General features: G+C 33.9%; 1 protein-coding gene across 1 annotated transcript in view; it reads right to left on the bottom strand.

Annotated features, from left to right (window-relative positions):
* Nucleotides 1-24,090, bottom strand: part of LOC129971546 (zinc finger protein 395-like) — a 125,111-nt gene that overhangs the window by 18,296 nt on the left and 82,725 nt on the right. Inside the window, exon 3 of the mRNA XM_056085416.1 lies at nucleotides 20,407-20,591. Coding sequence (XP_055941391.1) covers nucleotides 20,407-20,591 — 185 coding nt within the window. The remainder of the gene's footprint in view (nucleotides 1-20,406; nucleotides 20,592-24,090) is intronic.

The raw sequence follows: 24,090 nt of genomic DNA, 5'->3' as shown, positions 1-24,090 counted from the left end.
GAAATCTATTGTATATCAACAAATATTTGGAATAGTTTGAAGCCATCTAAATAAAAATTTCCGAAGTAATTTTAGGACAAAATTTTTTAATGATCAATAGTTAATACATTTGTGGAAACCTCTAATTCCCTTTCTTTAAAAAGAGTATAAACTTTCTACTTCGGAACTTAAAGTTACCGAGTTACATTTTCTTCGGAATTAAAAATTATGATCCTTATCAAAAATTCAAGTGTAAAATGATGCTATTCTTTGGATACACATAATAATCTATATCAGAAGACTAACAAGATTTTACACATAATTTTTAATACACATTTTTTTCTGATGCACTTAATTATGAATTAATTTTCTTTTTATGAGTCATACGGGAATCTCCGTTATAATTCCAAGGTTGTCGAGATTTTTAAAGGACAGCCACCAACTCTGTGCCCTACATTTTTAAAACTAATTCATTCTTTTAAGAATCAAATCAAATAACTTTTCTTGGATGATCTTGACTCCAGGTCAAATTTCTCAATAAGCAGAGAAATTTTTTTTTATTATTATTAATTCACAGGAAACTACACTGAAACCATAATTATTTTATTCTTTTAGCACAAGCAAAAAAATTCTGAGACAATACTAAGCGTTAACTCGCTTCAATGACCAATTAAATTAAGACCCTAATGATCAGGGAAACTTCAATTGTTCTTTAAATGGAGAACGGAATGTTAGTAGTGCACAATACCTGATTTCCGAAGGCAGTGTCAACAGCAGCACATTCCAAACCGATTATTAACGGGAGGGGTAGTGGGGCGAAGCAGAAGGACGAATCACCAAATGCTTCGCCAGCAACTCTCTATCGAAAGTTCGTGACCTAACCGTTACACAAAAGACGCCACACCTTAAAAGGGCATTCGCTATATATGTAATAAAAAGAAAGAAAGAAACGAAGGCAAGAAAAAGAAAGGGAAAGGACAAAGTGCCTCAGAAGGTAAGCATGAATCAAAAGTTCAATAACAAAGGTGTGCTTAAACTATGCAGCTCCTTACCAGAGCCTATTCTTCAGACGACTTTTAAAAGCAGGGCATTCGAGGTTGGATTCGCATTGTACCACAAATGGTAAACTATTTGACATTTTTTTGGGTAAAGAATGTCAGGACCGCCCTCTACAGCGTTAAAGATTGAAAAAAAAGTTTTACTGCTGGCTGCATTATTCAGAGAAGAAATCTTATTCTCTCCCCTCCAGAGAGGGAGGAACATGTCCATAAACCTATAAGATGTTTGCCATGGACGTGCGATAATGTGACAAAATCTCTAGGTAAAGATGAGAGCGTTTACATTGGTTTCTAGAGGGAGAACAGCGGATATTGTCAAGAATAGGAGATTTCTTTTTTCCTCTACCCATTTCGAATTTAATTTTTGGGCTCGCTACATGTAGAATAAAAATAATAAAAGTTTTTTTTTTTTTTTTTTTTTGTGTGTGTGTGTGTGTGTGGATTATATCGAATTAGTTTGCAAAACAAGATTACTTGATACAATTGGGCATCGACATAATTTAATTGAAAAGTATTTTTCTCCTCTTCAATTATATTTACAAGCAAGAGAGAGTCCTTTTGAGATAGACCTTGATAACTTGAGCTGTTGACCTCCCCCCCACTTCCAAGACTCCCACCAGAAGAAGACCATTTGGCTCTTTTTTCTAAAACCGGACAAATATATGAGGCGGATATCTGGGCTTCAAACTTGGAATCCCCTGGTCCTAAAAATTGAGATTTTATCACTCAGTCATTCATCTGATTACAAGATAAATTTTTCCAAAGTTGTACAGTGCAACTGGTAGTGTTACGAAAGCGGAAAGCAAAACTACATTTCCTAACACAGAGTTAATGCAACAGCCAAATTATAAATCAAATTCAATTTCGTGTCGAATGAGCCATTTGGTGAGATCTCGATGAACCAATCATCCTCCGCCACACATGGCAAGTCTAAGAAACTGCAGTTTTAATCTCATTCATTCATTCAAAATTATAACATTTTCCGCCGTAGGACATTTAAAAGAGACTAAATTTTAAAAATCGCTACTCCCAGATATTCGCAAGCATAACTGTTTACAATTATGAAATATCACAAAAATATTTTATCCACCGACAAATATATTGAATTTCATTCCTATGATTTTTTTTTTTTGAGTAATTGAAAATAAAAAAGAAATGCTAAATTTCATTTTCCTCTGATTGAGAGATGATAAAAATAAAATTCATCCATTTTGATATGGATAATATGAAGTCAAATATACTTTAAATAATTAAGGAAAATGTAATTAATCCATTTTATTCCATTTTAACAATCGAATGAAGCGGCAAGAAAACCATTTCTCGGCGATGAATTCATTGATAAAACTTATAGCTATTCGTGAATTATCGCACGAAACTTCATTTAAACTAAACCATCATCAGAAAATAGCTTTTAATTAAATTTCCTTTAGTTATAATCACGGATAATTAATAAATATCGATGTCACGATTTCTCAGCGTCCATTCGCACGAAACGAATCTCTCGCATGAACCATCACGACCCATGCTTTAACACGAAAGAAAGAAAGGGGGAAAAATAAAAGCGCTTTTCGCATTTTTTGGATGACGGTATGTAGATCCACTCTCACCCCATAAGTGGCCCATTGAAAGAAAAATGGAAAAAAGAGGCCCAATCTTCTTGCTCCGCACACTTTGGCACTCCATTCACAACAATAGAGCGAGAAACAAAAGGGTTGGAAACAGGTAGAGACAGTGAAACAATCTTGGCTCCGAAACGTGACAGCCGCTCGATTACAATGAACAGTAAAAGTGAGCGGCTAGTGGGCATGCAGCGGACACAGATGACGAGGCTGTCTCTAGGCACTGGACAAAGTAACGCGTGAACAATTGATTTCTTTTATGGCTCCAAAAACAATGTATTACAGAAACCGCTATGTTTTGGACGGGAAGTTGGAAGCATATGATAGATATCGCTTAAGCAATTCCCCCCTCCCCGCTTTATCGCTAAAAATTTATAATATTCAAAGCCCAGCATTCAATAGATGTTTCCGGATATCACGTTAATATATTTTTATAGTGCTTTTGTTATATAAATGAAGGATTCAAAGAATTTAGTTTTCATTTATTTCCGATGAAACTGTGCTTGCTACAGACTAAACGATACAGACATGAAGCTATTGTTGCAATATGTTCGAAGAAATAATATGCTTTCTAGGCAATGTTTAAAAAATGCATAAGTTTTAAAGTATACACTTATTAAATGACACTAAATTACATTACACTGCGCTCATTACTGATTCTAAGACTGGGACTCTAAGACTTATTGATGGAATGAATGATTCCGCAACATTTTCTAAACTTGCCTCAGATTATCGCATATAATTCACTTTGCACTAGCAGTGTAGAATTAAAAAGCAGAAAAAGTTCATTGTGTTAATCAATGCCATTCATACTCGATAGAAAATGAATGTTTCAATTTTCTGTATATTTAGAACTTGGAGATTTTTTTAATGCCATTAAATACGAGAGATGAATCGACCTCATTCACTAGGTTAGATTTGATATCTAATATTTATCTCTTGCTTTTGAAGCTCCAAGAGGTCTACTTTGGGATGGACCACGTCATCTTGAACTACGGGCAACACTTATGTTGGCATCAAAATTTCTAAAAAATCCATGCCAAACTAAAGTGGGGACATATGTCGGATGATGAACATGCTTCAGATTCGTATGTGCAGCTCATCTTGTGGAATCGCATTTTGATTCACCCTCGAACTAACCTTTGATAATCTAGAGGCAAACCAAAATATCGAGGCTTTTCGTATGAATGAAACAACATTCCAACAAATATTAGAAGTAAAAGAAACATACATCAATAAACACCTTGCAGCAGCCTGGTAGTAAGCTCTTGGCTGTAACTCAGAATGTTTCCAAGTTCGAAATTCAGTATCATCAAATACCTGTTGAAGCAGCCCTTTGTACGACGTTATCGTCGTTCCATTGGCATTGCATGGAAATAAAAAAGAAGAGTACTATTAACTCCGTCATGTGAGCACAGTACCAAATATGAGATTTAAAAAAATCATCGTTCTACTTCTAAACGAAACATTAATGATAATAAACGGCGTTTTAAGTTTGGGAATCTAAAATTTTCGGAATGTTTTTCTCATGAAATTTCAAAATATCTGGAAAGTAGGAAGAACTTTCGATATCAACCTAAAATAAAATGACATCGTTACAAATGTCTCATATCTTTCGGTGACCTATGGTTTGAATAAGTTGTCTTCTCGTTCACGATATTTTGATTATCTGATATCACTGAATATTTTCTTAATGAGTCTTTAAGCTAATGAAAAATAAATTCTGAAATTAAATTAGAGAACAACAAATAGAGAGATTCTTAAAATTAATTTCCAGAAGCTCTTATCTAACAGAGATAGGAGACAAGCAAATCGCTTTTCATATATGATAAGACAGAACAAAACAACTTCTATGTGATTTATTCAATTAGGTCGCTAGAATTGTGGCCACAAGTGAATGGGAAAGCCAGCACCATCGCGCAAGAAGATTCATGAAAGAATCATGAACAATGAAACAATGTTTCCGTTTCGATATCCATTATGGGAACTGATGTCAGAAGGGGATTACTTTCATACAGCAAACTGAAATCTCTTTCCTTTTGATAAAGACAAGAATATTCGTTTCTCTTAGGAAAAAGAGATAACAAAACTAGGAAAAATTCTTTCTGGATTCTTTAAAGAATGGAATGAGAGACCACCCACCATGGCTTGTTCGAAATAAAATTACATGATATGAATAGCTCAAAGGACAAGAGAAACATTGATGAATAATCCACTCGTAATGGGCTCTTAAAAAGATAACTTTTATATTCAAAAGTGAAATTCTAAGAGTCAAAACTATCACAGAAGCAAAAGAATTTTCTACATTTATAGTATCTTCGCCAAAAAAAAAAAAAAAATCAATGTAAATACTTTCCTAACTATGACATAAATACTGGAAATAAAAGATGTCAGAGAATTTTCTTATCTCTTAAATCTTAGTTTTTTTTTTCTCCAACTCCATCAAGTGGAAGAAATCTCTTTACCTTGAAGAACTGAATGCATTTTTATTATCCACCATTGTGGTCGAAGTTTTTATACGTGTATACCTTGAGATAACTTCTTTATGGAAAACTTAAGGCTGAGTTAAAAGGTCAAAATGTGTCATAAGCAAACCTCTGCATTCCATTTTTGAAGCGATTTATTTCTTTTATAAACAATGGATGTGGCAGGATTTGTAATATTTTAATTCTCAAACAGTATTATTGTTCCGATGAGTTTTTTAGAAGAGCATTCTAGTTAAAAGCTAAATTTACAATAAAAATGAAGAATTCAATTTAGAAAAATCTCTAAATCTGTCTGGGATACTTTTACAAAACCAAAACGAATTTTTTATAAATATGACACAAGAAATTCTATGGAAAGGCAAGCCTTATGTTGAAATGACCTTCCTTTCCACCTATGACGCATCCTTTCATCACAAGATTTAGATATAAATCATTCAGAATGAAACATGTCTAAATCTTATGAAGAAATGATGCGTGGTGCATTGATAAAATTTCAGTCATAGCAGCATCCATTGAAAAGAACAAAGGTAACAGGAGCACATTTAAGTATTTTAGGTGTCCTTTCTTATATGGATGTATATTTGTATATATAGATGTATATTTCCATTCTTATACGTATGTATATAACAATAAATATCCAAAATAAAATGTGGCATCTATCTGGGCATTCCACGAATTAAGAATCTTATTAGAATATATAGGTGATTGTCATGTCTTTCAATTTGAATTCCACTCGACTTGATCACAATGATACTTTAAAGATTTAATACCAGAAAAGCAGCATCCTTCTTCTCGTCGAAAAATCAGATCCTAAATCGTACCATCTCAAATTTAAAAAGGGCCATACTCCTCTCTGAAAACGACAAACCTAATCTTTTATGTTAAATTCAGACTTTTATACCACGTTTTCGATTTTGTACAATGTAAGGTCTATGATCATTTATAATTATTGGAAGCTACGGATGTCTCATCACGACAAAAATGGAATGGTTGGATTAGACTCCATTGAACTGTCATGTCTAAGAGTAGTTAGAAAGTAGTTTACGGTATCATTCTAAACATGAATGATCGGTATTCTAGTTTTAAAAAAAATCTTTACTTAAAATAAAGATTTTTATCATTCATGGAATTCTTCCCTCCACTTTGAGATACATTATTCACCGTTTCGCCTCTCATCACTGTATATTGTCAACATGATAATACAATGGCGGCGAATTAAAAGGTTCTTTAATCTATTCCATCGATTATTCGAACGTTTTTCTCAAGTGCTCTGAATTTCTTATGAACATAATATTCAAATATAAATATAATTATAATTTTTTTGATAAAAAAATGTTTTGAAATATCCTTATTGATTCAACACTTATCATAAATGGAACATTCTTTAAACTCTTTACTTACTCGGGGGTTTTATTGCTGCAGAATGTGTTAAAAAAACAACAACTACAGATTTCTCACTTCTGTCGCTTTCTTTCATTGTATTCATTTTTAGACCTATGTTTTATAATTTTAATTTTAGAATGAATCGCAATAGTATTGCGATCCAATCAGCGTCTTACTTTCCACCCAAAGTAGTTGCTTTTTGGCGGAATATGATTATTCTGATCGGAATATGTTTAAGTCTTGGACATATAAAAATGAAGGACTTATTTCTTCTATGGCTCCATAAGAGACATAATGAATTTGTTTCACGGCTGAGAAAGAGGGAGAAAGTGAAACAAGCAAGTACACCCTACAGAATGAGTTCACCCTTTTTCCTTCCCATTGAAATCCCAGTTTTATAAAGACAGACACTGTCTGATTCAGACTCATTCTAATAATAACCCACAACAATTACAGAATCTCTCAAACTTGATAGTTCAAGGTCACAGTATTAAGCAAATCGAATTCTTCTCCCGCAGAACCGGAAACTTGTATTTAAAACAGAGGGAGAGAAAGGCAGAATGGATAGGATTGTTTGACGTCGGGTCTAGTATGGGTATCGGACAGAAGGGGTTAAAAATAGTCTTTGGAGAGGCTCCAGGAAAGCGTAAATGGGTCACAGATACCTTGCTCTAGTCATTCTTGCGAAAAAACCCTGGCATTCAGATGCGTCAGTGGTAACACCTGTTACCAAAATCTCCCCGTTTTAGTGACAGGGATCCTTTTATTTTTCACAGAAAGAGACTAGTTCAGAAGCTCGAAAGCAATTTTGCGTTGAAGAGCACTATTTTCGAATGCCTCGTCGTCCACACGTTTATTGGGGATTCATCTTTTCAAGTGGTTGCATGAATATGGAAATGTGAGAAGATGCCGGTTCGTTTTATTCACATCTCACGGTCAATGTGAATAATCGGTCACTATTAATAATGAGCGCTTCTTTTGATGAAGGTGAGAAATATCGCAAAGTATTTACTTGAACCGGCTGTTATTAATAATTCCCACTGAGGTTGGGTCAATGTGATGAAACGGTTTATATAGAATCGGGACAGGACTGTGCCTCTTTGCATATGTTTTTTGAACTTGCTATGAAGTTTTTCTATGGCATTTTTTTCAACTTCTTTTTCTTTATTTCATAATTATTTAGTCTAGTCTTTTTTTTAAGGGGGGGGGGGTGGATAAGTCATTGAACAATCCCAATACCTATTTGTTTGTTAAAAAATATTTTGAAACATTTAAAGAAAAGAAAGAAAGGAAAAAAAGGGGTTGGGGTTGGGGGGGGGGGAATGAATCCATGTTCCCTCTCATTTTTTTCCGGAGGTGCCACGGTTCCTGGATCTTAGAGGTTCGCGGTACAGAGCTATGGAAATATCACGAGGATTCGGGAGGGGGGGGGGCTCACTCATATATACGCCCTTGGATGGATTTAAACGCACACACAACAAAAAAAAAATAAAGGTATGTTGTCTTTTATATATAAGATTCCTTGTGCATAATTTTTTGGGTTAAGTTTTCTAAACAACAGACATGGCTTTACCTAAAAGCTAAAGTGTGATTTATTGCTCTTAAACATAGTATGTGTCTCGTTTTATAGGAAAACGAGATGCTATGCACATAAAAAATACGCGAAAAAATGGACATTGACCAAACTTTATTGGTTATTATTAAAAATGACCGATTACTACTAACAATAACCAATTATTCACATTGACAGTAGCATATACGTCACTAAAGAAAACAAAATATGGATTAGAATAATCGGCCACTGAAGGCATGATTGAGGAATATGAATCGGAAGAAGAAGGTTATCCATTACGCATGTTCTTGGGATTGCTGTTAACTAGCATCATTGAAAAACTAATACACACCGCGTTTTTTTCGATAATACATTTTTACCTGCGATCTTGTTGGCTGATAGACTTTTTTTTTTTTGGGGGGGGAGGGGTTTCCAAAAGCGAAATACAAATGTAACGCATTTTATTTTTAATGATTTCTTGGAATGCCATACGTTGCAGGGAAGTCACGTCTTTAACTCGTCTGCTACCTAAGAATTCCAAATCCAGAGATATCACGTAAAGCGATATCAAGTCAGCCACGCACATTGCAAAGAAATACGAAGGCCTATTAATCTGTGATGTGGTAATCCCTAATGGAAAGTTATTGATTCATGTATTCACAATTTTGAAACCTCCGTAATACAATCAATAACTATAACAAAACAAATGAAATCTACTGAAAGTGGCAACTGCCAAATTTTAAAATGATAAGCATTATATATCTATCAGAAACGATCGATTAGCCTTAATGCCAATCAAAATGACAATTGACAATTTTACGATTCGCAGAATGAAATGAACAGAAATAAGCACCCTTCAACGTAGAAATATGACTTCTTGTGGTTTTAAATAGCACATTGTAAAAGCAATTTCAATACTTCGTGTAACATTTACTTGGTATAAAGAAGAAGAAAAATACATGTCAACAGCCACACACGAGAAAAGCGATAGTCAACAACTTCCTAAAATACTAAGCAGATGTGCAGTTGTAATTCATCTAAACATACATTTTTCAGTTATACATATCCAAGTTAAGAACATTTTCAAATGTTAAGATAAATTTTGTTGTTGTTGTTCAGTTATGCATATCAAAGTTAAGTAAATTTTCAAATGTTATCATTAAGGTTTTTCATTTTGTTGTTGTTGTTGTTATTTTCTAAACAACGATTAGCAGAAAAATGCACTAGTCCAAATTCAACATGATCAAATAATAATAATAATAATGCGGAATCGCAGATTTCTCTTTTCACCAGAAATATTCAATTATCAGGTGAAGTAGCTTAAGATTCCAACTCACTTCCGAACAACTAACTATATATCATGATTACGAAACAATAGCGCTAAACAAAGCGCAAGAAAATATTTCTATTAGAGCCGACTGGAATAATTGCATTTGTTCGAAGCAACAGGGGATTTCCAAGAACTGGAAGTTCGCTTTCCACAATTAGGGGCTTCGCTCTGGACCACTGTTGATTGCAGGGGGGAGGGCATTGCACCGCCACTCATTTCCTTTTGGGGATCCGGGAATTATGGGTGATATGCCACTGCGGGGATGAAGATGGTTCGCGAGGCGTATACGAATCGAACATTTTGACGTCATAGCCGGGGTGTGCTGGGAAGGATGGCCGCTGCCTTGACATCCATCCATGGCACGACTTTGACCTAGTTTTCCAAGAGATGGCAGTTTATTTTCTCTTGCAATAAAATGTCACATCCCAGTCTTAAGCGGAACGGTGGGATTTCAAAACGTTTTTCATAAATTCTGATAAAAAAAGATTCAGCATAAACCTCGGGTTAATCACAAGGAAGACCGTAAAAGGCAGTGAAATATTCTAGCATACATTATCCAACGAACCTCTCGCATTTCAATCTAGCTACTAAAAGGTAAAGATTTTTTTATCTTTTAGGGAAATTTTGCATAATTTTACTTAATAAATCAGTAAATGCATTTTACTGGTCAATGACAATTGCAGATAATTATGGAATAGTCAATGACTCTGCTAAGTTAAATCTTCATACAGATGAAATCTCTCTCCTCTTATTTTTAAGTACACAGGATGTCACAATTTTTTTATATTAATTTCAGCTTCGGATTTTAATTATAAAAATGATAATACAAATAGTTTTTTTAAAATTACTGATTTAAATTTCTCATTTACACCTCTTTTGAAACATTTATTGATTTCGTTTTAATATTTTCAATAATTTTTATTAAGCTTAATTGCTTAAAGTTTTTATTATGTTTCTTAATATCCATCTGTACAAATGTAGCTAAAATTTTAATTATGGGAGCAAATGATATTTAACAAAAAGAAAAAGAAAGATCGACTTGCAAGAATGTTTACAAAATAACATGAATTCCTTTCTATATAAAAAAAAAATTGAGAAATTTTTTATTATCCTAGAATACTACCAATTAACCTTGCATTTTAATATTTCAACAAAAAAAATTAGATTTGTTCTCGAATCTGGTACACCCTTTTAGACGATATCAGATTTATCTGTGTTCAATACAAAAATCTATTTGCAATAAATCTATTTTCAATACAAAAATCTATTTGCAATAAATTTGAATTAAAAAAAAACTATTTTACAACCGGTGAGAGAGGTTCAAAGTTAGTAAATATGAATACTTCTTCCCAAACGAACAGACATTTCTCTGTTTTGTAAAGGAGACTCTATTGCAGGAGGTTTCCCGAAGGCGCTGGTTGGCATCGTGCATCAAGTAGGCGTCGGCGACTGAATCCCTCAAGGATAACCAGACCGCACCTTCCACTCCTTTGCTACCACACAAAGTGATGATGGCACGTGCAACTGACACACATACACACATCACAGGCGCGGCTTACACGATACTTTACAATAATACGTTTAAAGCATCCAAAGAGAAAGTTTAATCCAGACACGTGTTTTCCCATAGAAAATATAAACATCGTTTGGAAAATCCATCTCAGCATCTGAAATTCAAGCGGTTCAATTTGTATAATTAAAGTTTCCATTTATATTTTACATGAAGGCAATTTAGGACTTGGGGTTTGTTTTGAATGGTCATCTGAAGACAAGGGAGACACCTGTGTAGATACTCAGTTCACTAATTTTATTGTCACATTAACGTGACTACAGTATATTTAATGTGTAACTAAAAGATCTTCAGAGGAATTCGTCTCAAGATCATGTGAGAGATGAATTATACGATGGTGTTTAACTAATAATAACAGATATATCGCCAACAGCATTAGTTGTTGTTGTTGCTTATCCGCAAAAGATCTGAAATATGTCAGATTAGCCCCAGTAGGTTATTGACCGCTAAGAAATCTATAATAATAAAGGGATCGGATGTTAAGTCCCCTTTAGAAAGTCTAATGCAAACTAGAATGAGATCCGATGAAGCCGAATGGTCACAGCATTTTTTTACAAGTAGGATGAATTTTTCTACCATTTTCAAAGGGAAGACACTTAAGGTGGCCACTTTTTAGTCTAGCCGGATCAGTCTGGAGCCACGGTCATATACAACATTAGTACGATAATGAATCAATAAGGACAGCACAGGTCAGAGAGTTAATACAAAGGGGCTCATTCAAATAAAAAAAGATTCTTTTTTTGTGTCTAAATTGAGAAGTACTGCTTAATTGATAACTCAAAATTGTCAGGAGCCAATGAAGCATCTGTACTGATAATCAAATATTCAGAACACTTTTGAATATTTCGCTTTCACTGTGCTTTTGTATCAAAGACCTGAATAAAATGAATTAAGGTGCATCAAAAAAATTAAAAATTCAAGAAGAAAAAAAAAACTCTCATAAGTAGATTTTGAAATTTCATGATTCAATTTTGCAGCATATTAACGTACTTTATGTTTTATTTACAGAATTTAGCAGATAAACGAACGAAATTCGTAATATAGGTTCTTTCAGCGTGCTGTCACACTTTCATTTCGGCTGCTCATCACACCTGACCTGATCCAAAGTAAACATTAAAAAAAAAAAAAAAAAAAAAAAAAAAAGAATGTCCAAGGGCAAGTGCCTCTGTTATTCGCAACGCTCCGTGGACAGCGGGAAAAGCAATGTGTCGGCCGCCCACATTTTTTTTACCCGAAAGTGGGCAAAATAGGCCACATCTGACAGACACGGGAAGGTTTCGGACAATAAAAATAACTGCTCTTGACACTCGTCACCGATGCAAGATGACAGCGAATGTGACAATGAACATGAGAGGTTTTAATGGCTTTAAAAAATCACGGACAGAAAAAAAAATGTTATTTGAAGTCTTTTCTTTCTTTCTCATTCTGTAGGCTACAGTGAATCATTGCAGGAAACCGCAGCAGGCAGTGGCCTCCTTTCTAAAGGATTTGCAAAATAAAAGAGGGAAAATAAGCTTTTCAGCAACAAAAAAGAAAAAAAAATCTCACTTTTGTCAAAAGAATGAAAAAAAAAAGTCTTTAATTGTAAGTGAATGAATGCATTGTAAAAGAAGCAAAATGTCTCACATTTTTTTCTTCTTTTCCTCCCATTTTTTAAAAATAATAATTATTAAAAAAAATCACCTCTTAAATACGCCATAAATAAAGAAGTTCATTCAGATGATGTCACAAACCCCCTTCTGAATAAATCATTAGGTATCAATGAGATGCCATATTACAATCAACTGCATTTGTATTCTGGTTACAAGGTGAGAGGGTGTCTTTTTTTTCTCCCGTAAGACTCGGAATGGTTTCCAAAATGAAAGTGGGTTGGCATATTTATTTAGCATCACGCGAACATGAATTGGCTTCATTACGTCATACAATTCAATTTTCTCATGAAAACTCCTCTAATAATAATAAGAAAAATACTGAAAAATACTAGTTCCGCCTTTGTTTCGCTATGTTTGCCAAGCATAACAATGTAAGAGGAACGGATAGGAGGGGGATATTATAAAAAATTTCTACTTGAAGTACAGGATTATTTCTGCCATTGCGTCTCAAAGCAAAAATGATAAAAATTTTATTTTTAAAAATTTAGAATTCAAGTAAAACTAACGTAACAAATAAATAACGAGCAATGATCTTCACCCATCAGAATCATGTTACCTACCTGAATTCCGAATTCTAATCTTTTTTTTCTTTCTTTCTTTATTTCGCACAAAAATAATTCTGAATTTAGAAACTTCAAAATTTTTTTTGCGCGTATGAAAGGACAACAACTACTTCTCTTAGGGAGAAAAAAAAAAAAAAAAAAAAAAAAAAGGAAACTGAAAATTACAAGCAAAACATTTTTTTATGTATCAATGACAACAACTAGAGGTCGAGCATTTCGCATAGAACAAAAGAAACGTTGGCTAACAGCACGTTTCCATTTTTCATTTGTAAAAAAGGGTGGGCACTCGATCAGCACTGCACTTGAACCCAACAAAATAAATAAATAAATAAAAACTGAAACGGTTAAAGAAAAAAACAAACGATGCTTCATCAGCGTGGCAAAAGCGAGAGGGGGGGGCTCTTCTTTGATGAATAAAGAGGGGGGGGAACGAAATAAAACTAAAAATTCTTGTTTATCATCAGCCTGCAGGGAGAGAAATTCGCCACGCCCACCCATTTTTGGCGATGGCCCAGATGTTCGCAGTTCTCGTTTCATCATTTTCTTTTAAGAAAAGAAAAAGTGGCCTCTTGAAAAAATATACGATGGTGCAGAAAACCCTTTGTCAAAACTTGTTTGGATGCTCAAACACGACCCTAAAAACGACTTTTAGAAGACCTCTTCCCCTGCCTTTGGCCCAGAATTCGATTCCTCCCTTCAAGAGTGGAGTCTCTCTTCAGGCAATTATTACAGTTGCTTCCCAAAATGTCCAGCAAAGGCAAACGTTTTACAGTAAACAGAGAGAGAATTCTTATAATCTATACTTATAATAAAGCTCAATGTGTGTGTGTGTGTGTGTGTGTGTGTGTGTTGGCGCTCTACAGGCCAGACCGTTTGACATACAGCTACCAAATTTGGTACATGTAAACCTTGGAGGTTGGGAATGTGCACCTGAGGTTTCTTTTTTCTAATTTTTAATTAGAATTTTAATTATTAATTAAAAACTAACTTTCCCGCCAAAAAAATCTTCCATTTTCCCCACCGCCAACTTTTCCGCCAAAAAAATCTTCCATTATCCCCAGCGCCAAACGAGAAAGGCTTCAGTTTTTTTTTCTCCCAACGGTAATGAGGCTAGGGTTAAAATTTTTCGGCGGATTATTTCAATCGGTTCTGTTTATTTTCTTAATGTTTGATGCATTTAAAATTAAACATTGTTAATGAATCAATCTTTCAGATTCATTCTGAAGTACTTTTGAATTAAAATAAAACAGAATAAAGGAAATTAAAAATTTCTAATCCGCATAGCGTTACCCCAACTGGCGTAAAAAAAATCACGTATTTGCGTTACGTAACCAGCGAAGAAAATTCACGCATGCGCATTCTGTTCTGATTGTTGCCATGACAACGTTATCAATGGATGATTTAAATTATTTTTGGGTTAGTTGCATGCTTTTGTAAGTAAATTGTATTTATGTTTGTTATATATTTTTTGTATATGCTTATAGTTTTAAGTACATCGTTTTTTAAGTAGTTTTTTTAAAACCTGTTTTCAACCGTTTGTTTTAAACGATTCGTTTTATTTTCTTAGTGTTTGATGCATTTAAATTTAAACATTGTTAATTAATCGATCTGCTCATAATGAATCTAAGAAAATTTTGTTGACCAACTCTTGAGATATTACATAAATTTAAAAAGATATTCTTTAGTGCCCATAAAGTTTAAACGCTGAGTGACTCTATTTTCAGTAATCAGATTATAAAAAAATGCTTTGTTTCAGTAAAAAATATTATTATATTAATTGAAGATAAATTCTTTCCACTTTAATTTAAAGCATAAATTCTAAGGGTGCTAACAGAAAATGAGAGAGATACATATTACGTTATGACTGAAGGCCTTTATAATATTATGAATGAATTATATGATAATCAAAATTTGAAGTTTTAAAATATTTTGATGAAGAAGCTATTAAAGTAGAAATTGCATAAAATATTTAATTATTAAAATTTTAACGAACATTAAGATTGGCGAACCGGCTGGTCGCCAAAGGCGGCTAGTATATAATAAAATCAATATTAAATTCATTTCTTAGATTAACATTCATTTTGAAGCCCTATGAGAATTGTTGAAACCGCGTAAAAATGATACCTAAAGAGTGGTTCCTCCCCCCCCCCCAGCTTTCGAACTACCCACAAAGGTAGATTTGGTGTGTATTAGGATCCCATACAGAGCGGATCTCGGTTAAACCGAGCCTGTGGTCAAAAGTAATTTTTAAAATTATTTATAAAAGGTAAAAAAAAATTAAAATCGAAAGAGGGTTTTTTTTTTTTTCTTTTTTTTCTGTTTGAAGTTAGAAAAATAAGACGACATCAAAATATTTTAAAATACTTAACAGGAAAAAAAAAAGATTTGTTTGTATTTTTGGTTTCTGACTCTTCTTTACTTCTAATTATTAAAAAAAAAACCTTCTGATTGATTTCTTCTCTCCCCCCCCTCTCCCCTTTCAACTTGACCCTATTGTGCCAAGCAACCATTTTTATTTCATGATTTGGAAAAGTATTCGTAAAAGCATCATCCAAAAGAATTGGATCAAAAAAGGACTTTTCGATTTCGACACATCCTTCCCACCTCCGATTTATCACCCATTTTTTAAATTTCAGTAATATTATTTTTCGCCTCCTCTTAAGAATTACGAAGTAGCATCTACCAAAACGCTGTCAGCCCGCCCCACAGTGACATAAAGAAAAATTCATCGCCACTTCACTGAACAGTCACATCACTCCAGCCTCAAAAAACAATATATTTCTCACTCGAATGTCACCTCAAGTCAGCATCCACTCCTCAAGTCATCCGTCTTCATTCAGAGCCCACCGATAACCGCACGGCGCAGCTCTCTTCGTTCGCCATCCTTCCTCGTTCATGTCGCTGGGATGCCGAGGTCGCTCTTTTCCTTATTCCCATCTCCCGAGACCTTCCTCTTGAAGGTCGTTCGGGTCTCCCTGCTGCGCTCCGAGGCTCTCACCTGCAGCCGAAAACAAGTGAGGAATGGTGACAAGTGTGTCGTACCTTTTGAAACAGCAGCTATCACCCCCCTCCACCTCCTTTCCTGTTAAAAAGCATGTTAAATATTTTGAAATTCGTACGGAAAACTATGACTAGATTTTCATTTCCTCTTACCTATTACGACTTTTATTCTTTTTTACAATGGCTAGTCGTCTTTGGCGACCGGCTTCTTCGCTCAGATGATTGGTATGGACTAGTTAAGTCATAGCGATGATCCATTTGGCCGCTAGTTAAGAAGTATATTTCAGATCGTGCTAAATTTTCTGTTTGAAGTCTATTTCTTTTACATCTTATTTCTTCTGACTTAATGGAATGCAAGCCTTCTCCAAAGCATTTATAATAATATTTTGCAGTTCCATTCATTAGAGAAGCCTTAAATCATGCACAGCTGTAAAAAAAAAAAAAAAAAAATGCCATGAAGCAGTCTGCACTCCAATCAACTAAATCATTCACTAAAACTGACCGACTTACAAAATTTTCAACACGACTATTCTATAAAATTGGGTGATTATGGATCACTTCATCGACCCTCTCAAAGAAGCCAATCATCTCCCAGAGTTTCTCAAGAGTGATTATCATTTCACTGTTGCCATTCAGCTATAAATAATAAGAGGAAATTCTGAGCCATGCACGTTAGCGTTTTACATATATAAAGAAGATTTGTAATAATTTAAAGGAATAAAATGACGCGGCACTACTTCGAGGATTTATAAATCTATACAAATATCCCCTCTGAAAACCCAAATAGTCGTGTGACAGTTTCCTCGCAACATCTGACTTAGAGATATGAACACGATAACTACAAACCCTAAAAACAAATTTCGATGTGCACATTTACATTTTACTATGTAAACCCGTAATAAATTTAGAACCAATTCAATCAAGGGTTGACCTCTGTCGATCTGCATTTTCGCATGCTTACAACGCGACAATTCCAAAAATGTAATAATTTAGATCAATGAAATTTAGTTTACAGTTTTAGCATTGAATGGGTAACCTTTTACCGATTTTTGCACCCACTTTATCAAAGAGTTGGCCATCTGTCAGTTTATAATTTCTCATGCAAGTAAATGCGATAGTTAAAAACCGCAATAATTTGCTTATATGGAATTCGGTATGTGATCTTACAACTACAACTGCAGTCATTTTTATGTAAAATTATGTTTTCAGTCGGTCGGAAAAGAGAGCGCCCGAGATAGATGTTCGGTTTTCTGATATTTGTGTATTAACCGCATATCAGAGATTAATCTAAAAAAAAAATGCCAAAAGTCGCAAGCTGCATTCATAAAAGCGCAATGCAGTTAATAAGCAAGTACCAGTTTTCTTTACAATTCTACGAAGCATATAACTCTCACGTGCGAAAACAAAAACTCAAGTACCAGCAGTGTTCACGGTCTTGTCGATGGACCACAATTTTCCGCAAAGGGGAGAGTATGTGAGAAAGTTTCGGGGAGACAACCCTCGTTGCTTAGATAGCTGCAGTTTTAACCCATTCATTCTCCATGCTACGACCCAATTTCTTTAATCAAATCTCTGATCAAGTAACTTAACTAGTTTTGGATCAACATCAGTAAGGAACTTAAAACAAACTTGCTACCCAACACGTTCGTCTTCAAACCAAATGAAAAGAATTCTCCCTAGAAGAAGGAAAGAAAGTGCCACGCGAAGAAATAGCCGCGTTCGTTAGTTGCAAGTGTTAATGAGCATTTCCTCGTTAGCATGCAGGCACGCGCAAACGGAAAACCATTACGGTTTCAATTTAGGTCAGAGTATCGATGCCACCCTCTCCGATGAGAACAGGCGATCCATTTTGCATGCATGAGTTCATTTGAATCTCCCCCAATCCTCTCCTCCCTTTTACATAAAATTTGGACTTTGAAGGCCTAAGCGAATGAAAGGTAACTTAGTTCACCTGCGATATTAAGGGCTAATCAGATCCTAAAGATTCATACATAACAAACATTCTGTATGGGAATAAAATCGAAAGCAGTTTCAGTAAAAGATTTGTGGATATAAGTTTTCGCGAAAATATGAAAAGGAAATTCTGCGATATCTTCCACAGGATCAACTTCAGTAAAAGATTCAACTTGTGTTTACATGTCTGTTAAAAAAGTTCAGATAATCTGCCTCTCGTTTTTTCCCTAAAATCATCTGAATATCTTCAAAAAGAATAAAATCATTTATCTTTACATCGGTTTTAACACTATGTCGTCCGCACATCTGATCGGGATTCTTTTGTTTGGTGCCGGTGACGGTTTTGTCACTGGCAGTATTTCGAGGTTTTCGAAAAATCATAAATTTTTATTTGCATAAAGTAAATAAATAATTAATTAAAGTTATACTAGTTTTCATACAATAAATAATAATGAATCAAAATTATAATAGTTTTTCTAAAATCAGTAAATAATTAATTAAAATTATAACAGTTTTCATAAAATAAATAATTTATAAGAAATAATTAAAATAAAATGAAAATTAATAAAATAAATAAAATTTCGTGGAACACCAACGTAGTGTTGCCGGACAGCATCGTGTTAAGAAATGTTTCAAAACTACAATAAGGAAATTTTTCACGTATGTGTGTGTGTGTTTGAAATGACATAAGTCACTCATAAAAATTCTGGCACATCGAAATGATTGCATACCATACATTATTTATAACATCGAATTCAAATGAACATTTAAAATAAATATGCGCATTTAAACTTCAAATCTAAATTTAAGATTATATAAAAAAAAAAAGAATGCGCATTCCTTTCATTTTACCGCAATAAATTCCTAACGATTTAAGTTTGTTGTCATCGCGTCATATCGCACCATGATCTAACCATTTCGAAATTGATACAAACGAAGGGGGGGGGGACGGCACATAAAAAAATGAGGACAGGACTGGAAACCTTGCCTTGAGGTACGCCCTATCTCGAAACGGAGACCTCTTTCCTGCGATGAGACCGTTTTAGAAACAAACTCACTTCCTCCTAGCGCGTAAATATCCATCCTCAAAGAAGGAAAACACGCTTCCTAACAAGCGTGCCATGCGGAATAACAATCTACAGAACGTGTTGTAACTGGTGCCGGTGCGGGTGGTTAAGAAATTAAAAGAATGCGTGCCATCGTTCGAATGTGGGTCGCTTCCGATTCGAACACAAAACCACCTTCCCTTTAGCTCATCGGTAAGCCCGAAATATAGTCCATATTTTATTTATTTATTTATTTTTACTTAAGAATGAGTTGTTCGAAACTATTGTTATCCTGATGTAGGTTGCAGAACTCAAATGAGTCGGTCCTCTCGATTTCAATCGAGAAGACGCTTTGTTTATTTATAGACGGTTTCTAAGTATATTTTTAAAACATTTTTTCCCTATCATTTAACGTTGCTATATTCATATCATAAAAATATGAATTCACAGGAAAGGTTACAACTCAATGAAGATTCGTTCATTGAATTGTAACTTTTCAGACAGATTTTACCATTTACCAAACAGCCAATTTATTTTAAGTCACTTTTTTTAAATATATTTATTTTGTTTAGTTTTTTTAATGCTTTGGTCATCGCATTTCTACATTACTTAAATCATAATTATTAAAGAAACAAAATTGAATATCGATAAAAATCACACATTATTGGCAGTAAAACTGAAATAAATCTTTTGATAGATATTTCAATTACTCTATGTTACTTTCTCGAATAATTTACCCAATAATAAAAATACTGAAGAAACAGGTCGTTTCAATAAAAATAGAAGTGTGTGTGTGGGGGGGGGAAGCATTGCGCAAAAAATTTGTGCACATTTTAGAAATGTCCTTTCGAAAAATGTACGTATAATCAGTGCATTTCTAGGAATTTATGCAACTACAAACATTCATGAGGGGGGGGGGTCTCGTTAAATGGACTTTTCGAACAAAAATGAAAGAGGGGGACTAAACTATCGAATTTTGAATAAATGATCATAGAATTTCCTTACATTAGGAGAAATAAATGTTCCCATTCAACGTCTATCAAATAAGCAAGAAAAAAAATTCACAAAAAGAAGAAAAAGAACAAGCGATATACCGTTTCCTAATCCGGCATGTTGTAAAAAAAATGGAATAAAATAAATACTAAACCCATAACTGCAATTCTGAATATACACTCTATTCACTTCTACAAGGATTAATAGCCTGCGGTCACTCACCTTCCTCTTGGGAGCTGGGAAAGAATCGTCTGCCGTGAAAGACGAAGAAGCGTCCGAGTCGATGCCTTCATCTGTCTGACCAGAATCCATCATGGGAGGCGAAGGGGTCGCTCTTGTGGACCCTCCCCCACCCGAGCAGTAGCTGGAGGCACCTGAGCTGCTGGCAATGGCCGGAGGAGACCATCCTAAAATGAGGAAAAGTATTTGTTATCCGACAGAAGAGCAATACTCAGTCTACTCCATAAAACAGCACCAAGCGTACAGAAGTACGTATAAAAGAAATAAAATGGAAAACCAACTATATAAATGCACAAGTAAGGGGGGCTGTTTTCTATTTACGATATTGTTCTTCTTTATTTAAAATGGAGCCTTGTAAATTCTTGCATGCGCAATTGGATAGAGCGCAATAACTGAAATATAAGAGCGCAATAACTGATAAAAAATTATTTTTTGCTATACTAAAATACTCCTGTTAGAATTTTTATTTTCAAAGTTCGCAATTTCCAATGGCGTCCAGATAAAGATCCCAGATCCAAATTCATTTCGAACCAAACATATTGTCAATAAAAACTTATTTAATAAAAAAAATCAAAATGTTTTTATAAAGACATAATTTAAAATGTTAAACAACATAATAGATTAAGAACCAATTTTCTTGAAAAAAATTGCGCATTACCTATGAAGCGAATTAGAAATTATAAAGATATAAAATGAATGTTTTCAATTTTAACAATTCTTATAAACAAAAGAGATCAAACATTGTCAAAAAATACAGCAAGAACAAGCTGTTCGCTCAAATTTTATAAATAATCAAATGTATAAAAATTTTTTCTCACCTATTATTATTTTATACTTCATGATATAATCTTGATAAATTGACTTTCCCTTATAAATTCTTCTACTTCGGAAAATGACAAAAATGTCATCTAATACTGATTTCCATAGTCAAAAAGTGACTTGTCAATGGCTCAAAATTCACAAAATGTCAAATCATTCCACATAGTAGCGACAAAATACACCGACTCGAACGTTTAAACAGATGTAGCCTTAAAGACACCTGGAAAACTTCAGAAATTTCGAGACTCAGTTAAGACTCAACAAAATTGGTATTCGCCCGAACAAAAGTTTTAATAAAAGTCCGCTTCCTTTTATACATTACAGCGGCATCCGTCAACTCAGACAGTCATGGTCAATTCTGCCATCAGACAAAACGTTATGTCTCTTTCAAACAATATACGGCGCATTTTGCGAAATAATTGCTTTTTTTCTATATTCTGTGTGATATTAGATGAATATACGCGGCGAAAAAGTTATATTTAGATGGAATTTCTATATTTGTGTAGGATGCAGAGTGTTTGCGTCGCGCCAGAAGGAAAACATTGGATGAGAAATTTCCCTACAAGTCAGACAGAGAAACATCAAAATAAACTCAAGTGGATGAAAAAATATATAATTCGGAAGTACTCAATAAATCATATTATTTATATATTTACATTCACTTAAGCCAGCGATTCTGAATTTTCCAAACTTTTACGACTCATTCAGCTGTTTTAAATTCTATCTTTAAGGTATGTTAATAAATTTCGATCCCATTTTGGACCAGAGATAAGGATTTTGATAGTAAAGAAAAGTCTTAAAAAATTACGACAGAATCCACCAGCTCCAACCATCGCCCCACCATTTTCCAATTTTTATTTCATACTAAACCTCATGGTCCGCAGATAAAAGTCCAAAAGTAATAATAATAATAATAATAATAAAATTGAAAACAGATTTAAAACCCCATTTTGATTTGAAAATTTCACTTAAATTTTACAAATATAAATTAACTAATTTGTTTTTACTAATTTTTTCTGGCTTTTGACACCAGATATCCCTCCACAATATTAGTGCATTCATTTATTTATCTCAGCCAAACTGATTTTACCACGCCAAATAAAAGCACTATTTTGAATCATACTTGCATAATAAACAAATAGCATTTTATTTGTTAACTATGCACACAAAGTAGCGAAATGAATTACAGAAATCGGTTCAGTTGTTGAAGTGGGAACTGTATTGAGATAGCGCTTGAAAATGGCGGACAAAGAGAGGTAGGAGTTTCGTGATGAAATATCTAAGGGCCACGAGGTTTCATATGAAATAAAAATTGGAGATATCGGTGCAACGTTTGGGAATTGTGGACTCTGTTATGATTTTTTTCTCCCCATACAACGAAACAGTATTTCTGTGATTTCTCTGGAAAAGTGTTAATAGGAATTAAAATCCGTAAGAACTTCATCGGGAGGGGAGGGGGGGGGGGGAGGGGGAGGAATCTGAAGCATATGGCTTATGAATTTAATTGAAATGGGGTGGGGGGGCTGCATTTTTCTTAACAATTTATCTATATGTTCATAATCTTTTTAATGTTAAATTGGATTTCATATTTTATGCGATCAAAATACATGTTAAAAATCAGGAAAAATATTTTTCAAGCACTCGCATTTCATTCTACTTTATAACCAAAAAAAAAAAAAAAAAAAAAAGAAGAGGATGGGACACTTTAATTAATTGCCTTTTAAATAATAATATTACTCTTGTCACGTTCTTTTTACATCGCATTTTTAAAATAATAATAAAAAAAAGAGTTTTTAAAATCGAAAATTTCATTTATATCAGATAACAGCATTCAATTCATAACCATTTCAATTCATTTTGCAATGCTTGGAAATGTTCAATAAAGTAACATAGAAAACAGGCTGTCAGTTTGAAAACATGATTTAATGCTCGCTTCGAATTTTTAAAGATTAAGATTGATAACGAGCATGAAAAGGACAGAATCAACCTCGTTGCATCATCTATAGAGTGTGAAATGCTTAAAAAGTATATCTCAAAATATTTATAACCAAAAATTATAATTATATGCGCTATTTTTAGAAGAATTTCAGATAAAAACAATTCCGATACAACCCTCTTCTGATGTAATACGATAAAGAACAGCGTTAATATAAGGACAAAAAGACATTACTTCGAACAAAAACAAACAAACGAAGGCATCGAAACCATTACGTCCACGTAACGTAAAGCGATTTCATGAATAAAACATCGAATCTGACATAATACGCTACAAGAACACACAAAACATTTCTTATGTTTGTTTCAGCTTAGATGATCGTTCCCCATCTAATATCAGATCCAATATATTATTTCATTACGAGACCTGAATGCACAGATGGTTGGATTGGGTCCGTCTGGGTTATCATTGACCATTTGCCTGTCTCAGTCTTGCTGGACACATCCTAAACAATGGCGCATCATTAAATGGCGCTCGGATGACCTCTTTGATACGGACCATTTCGTACAGTCTATTTGTAGAGGAACGCATTTTAAAAATGGTCTGAATACGTATGACTGTCGTTCATCTTCTTTGTTCTTGTACAATACGTATGGCATGCAATCTACTTTGTAGTTCTCAAACATAAATATTTATAAAATAAGAAAACGCAAATGACCGCTGAGTGTATCATTTAAATAATAGTGTAACTTGCGCATTTGTGAAATCCAGAGGTAATATTTTCAATGTCAGATTGCCACGCTCTGCTTATTTTAAATAAATCAAAGAAGATAAACCACAAAATAACTTTTAAAAGCTTTTTATGCAATATATAAAGAAATTTAAAGATAAATGAAACAGTTATTTATACA

This window comes from Argiope bruennichi, chromosome 6, assembly GCF_947563725.1.
Source record: "Argiope bruennichi chromosome 6, qqArgBrue1.1, whole genome shotgun sequence".
NCBI lineage: Eukaryota > Metazoa > Arthropoda > Arachnida > Araneae > Araneidae > Argiope > Argiope bruennichi.
Note: the sequence above shows the minus strand (reverse complement) of the source record. Positions and strands in the feature narration are given on the sequence as shown.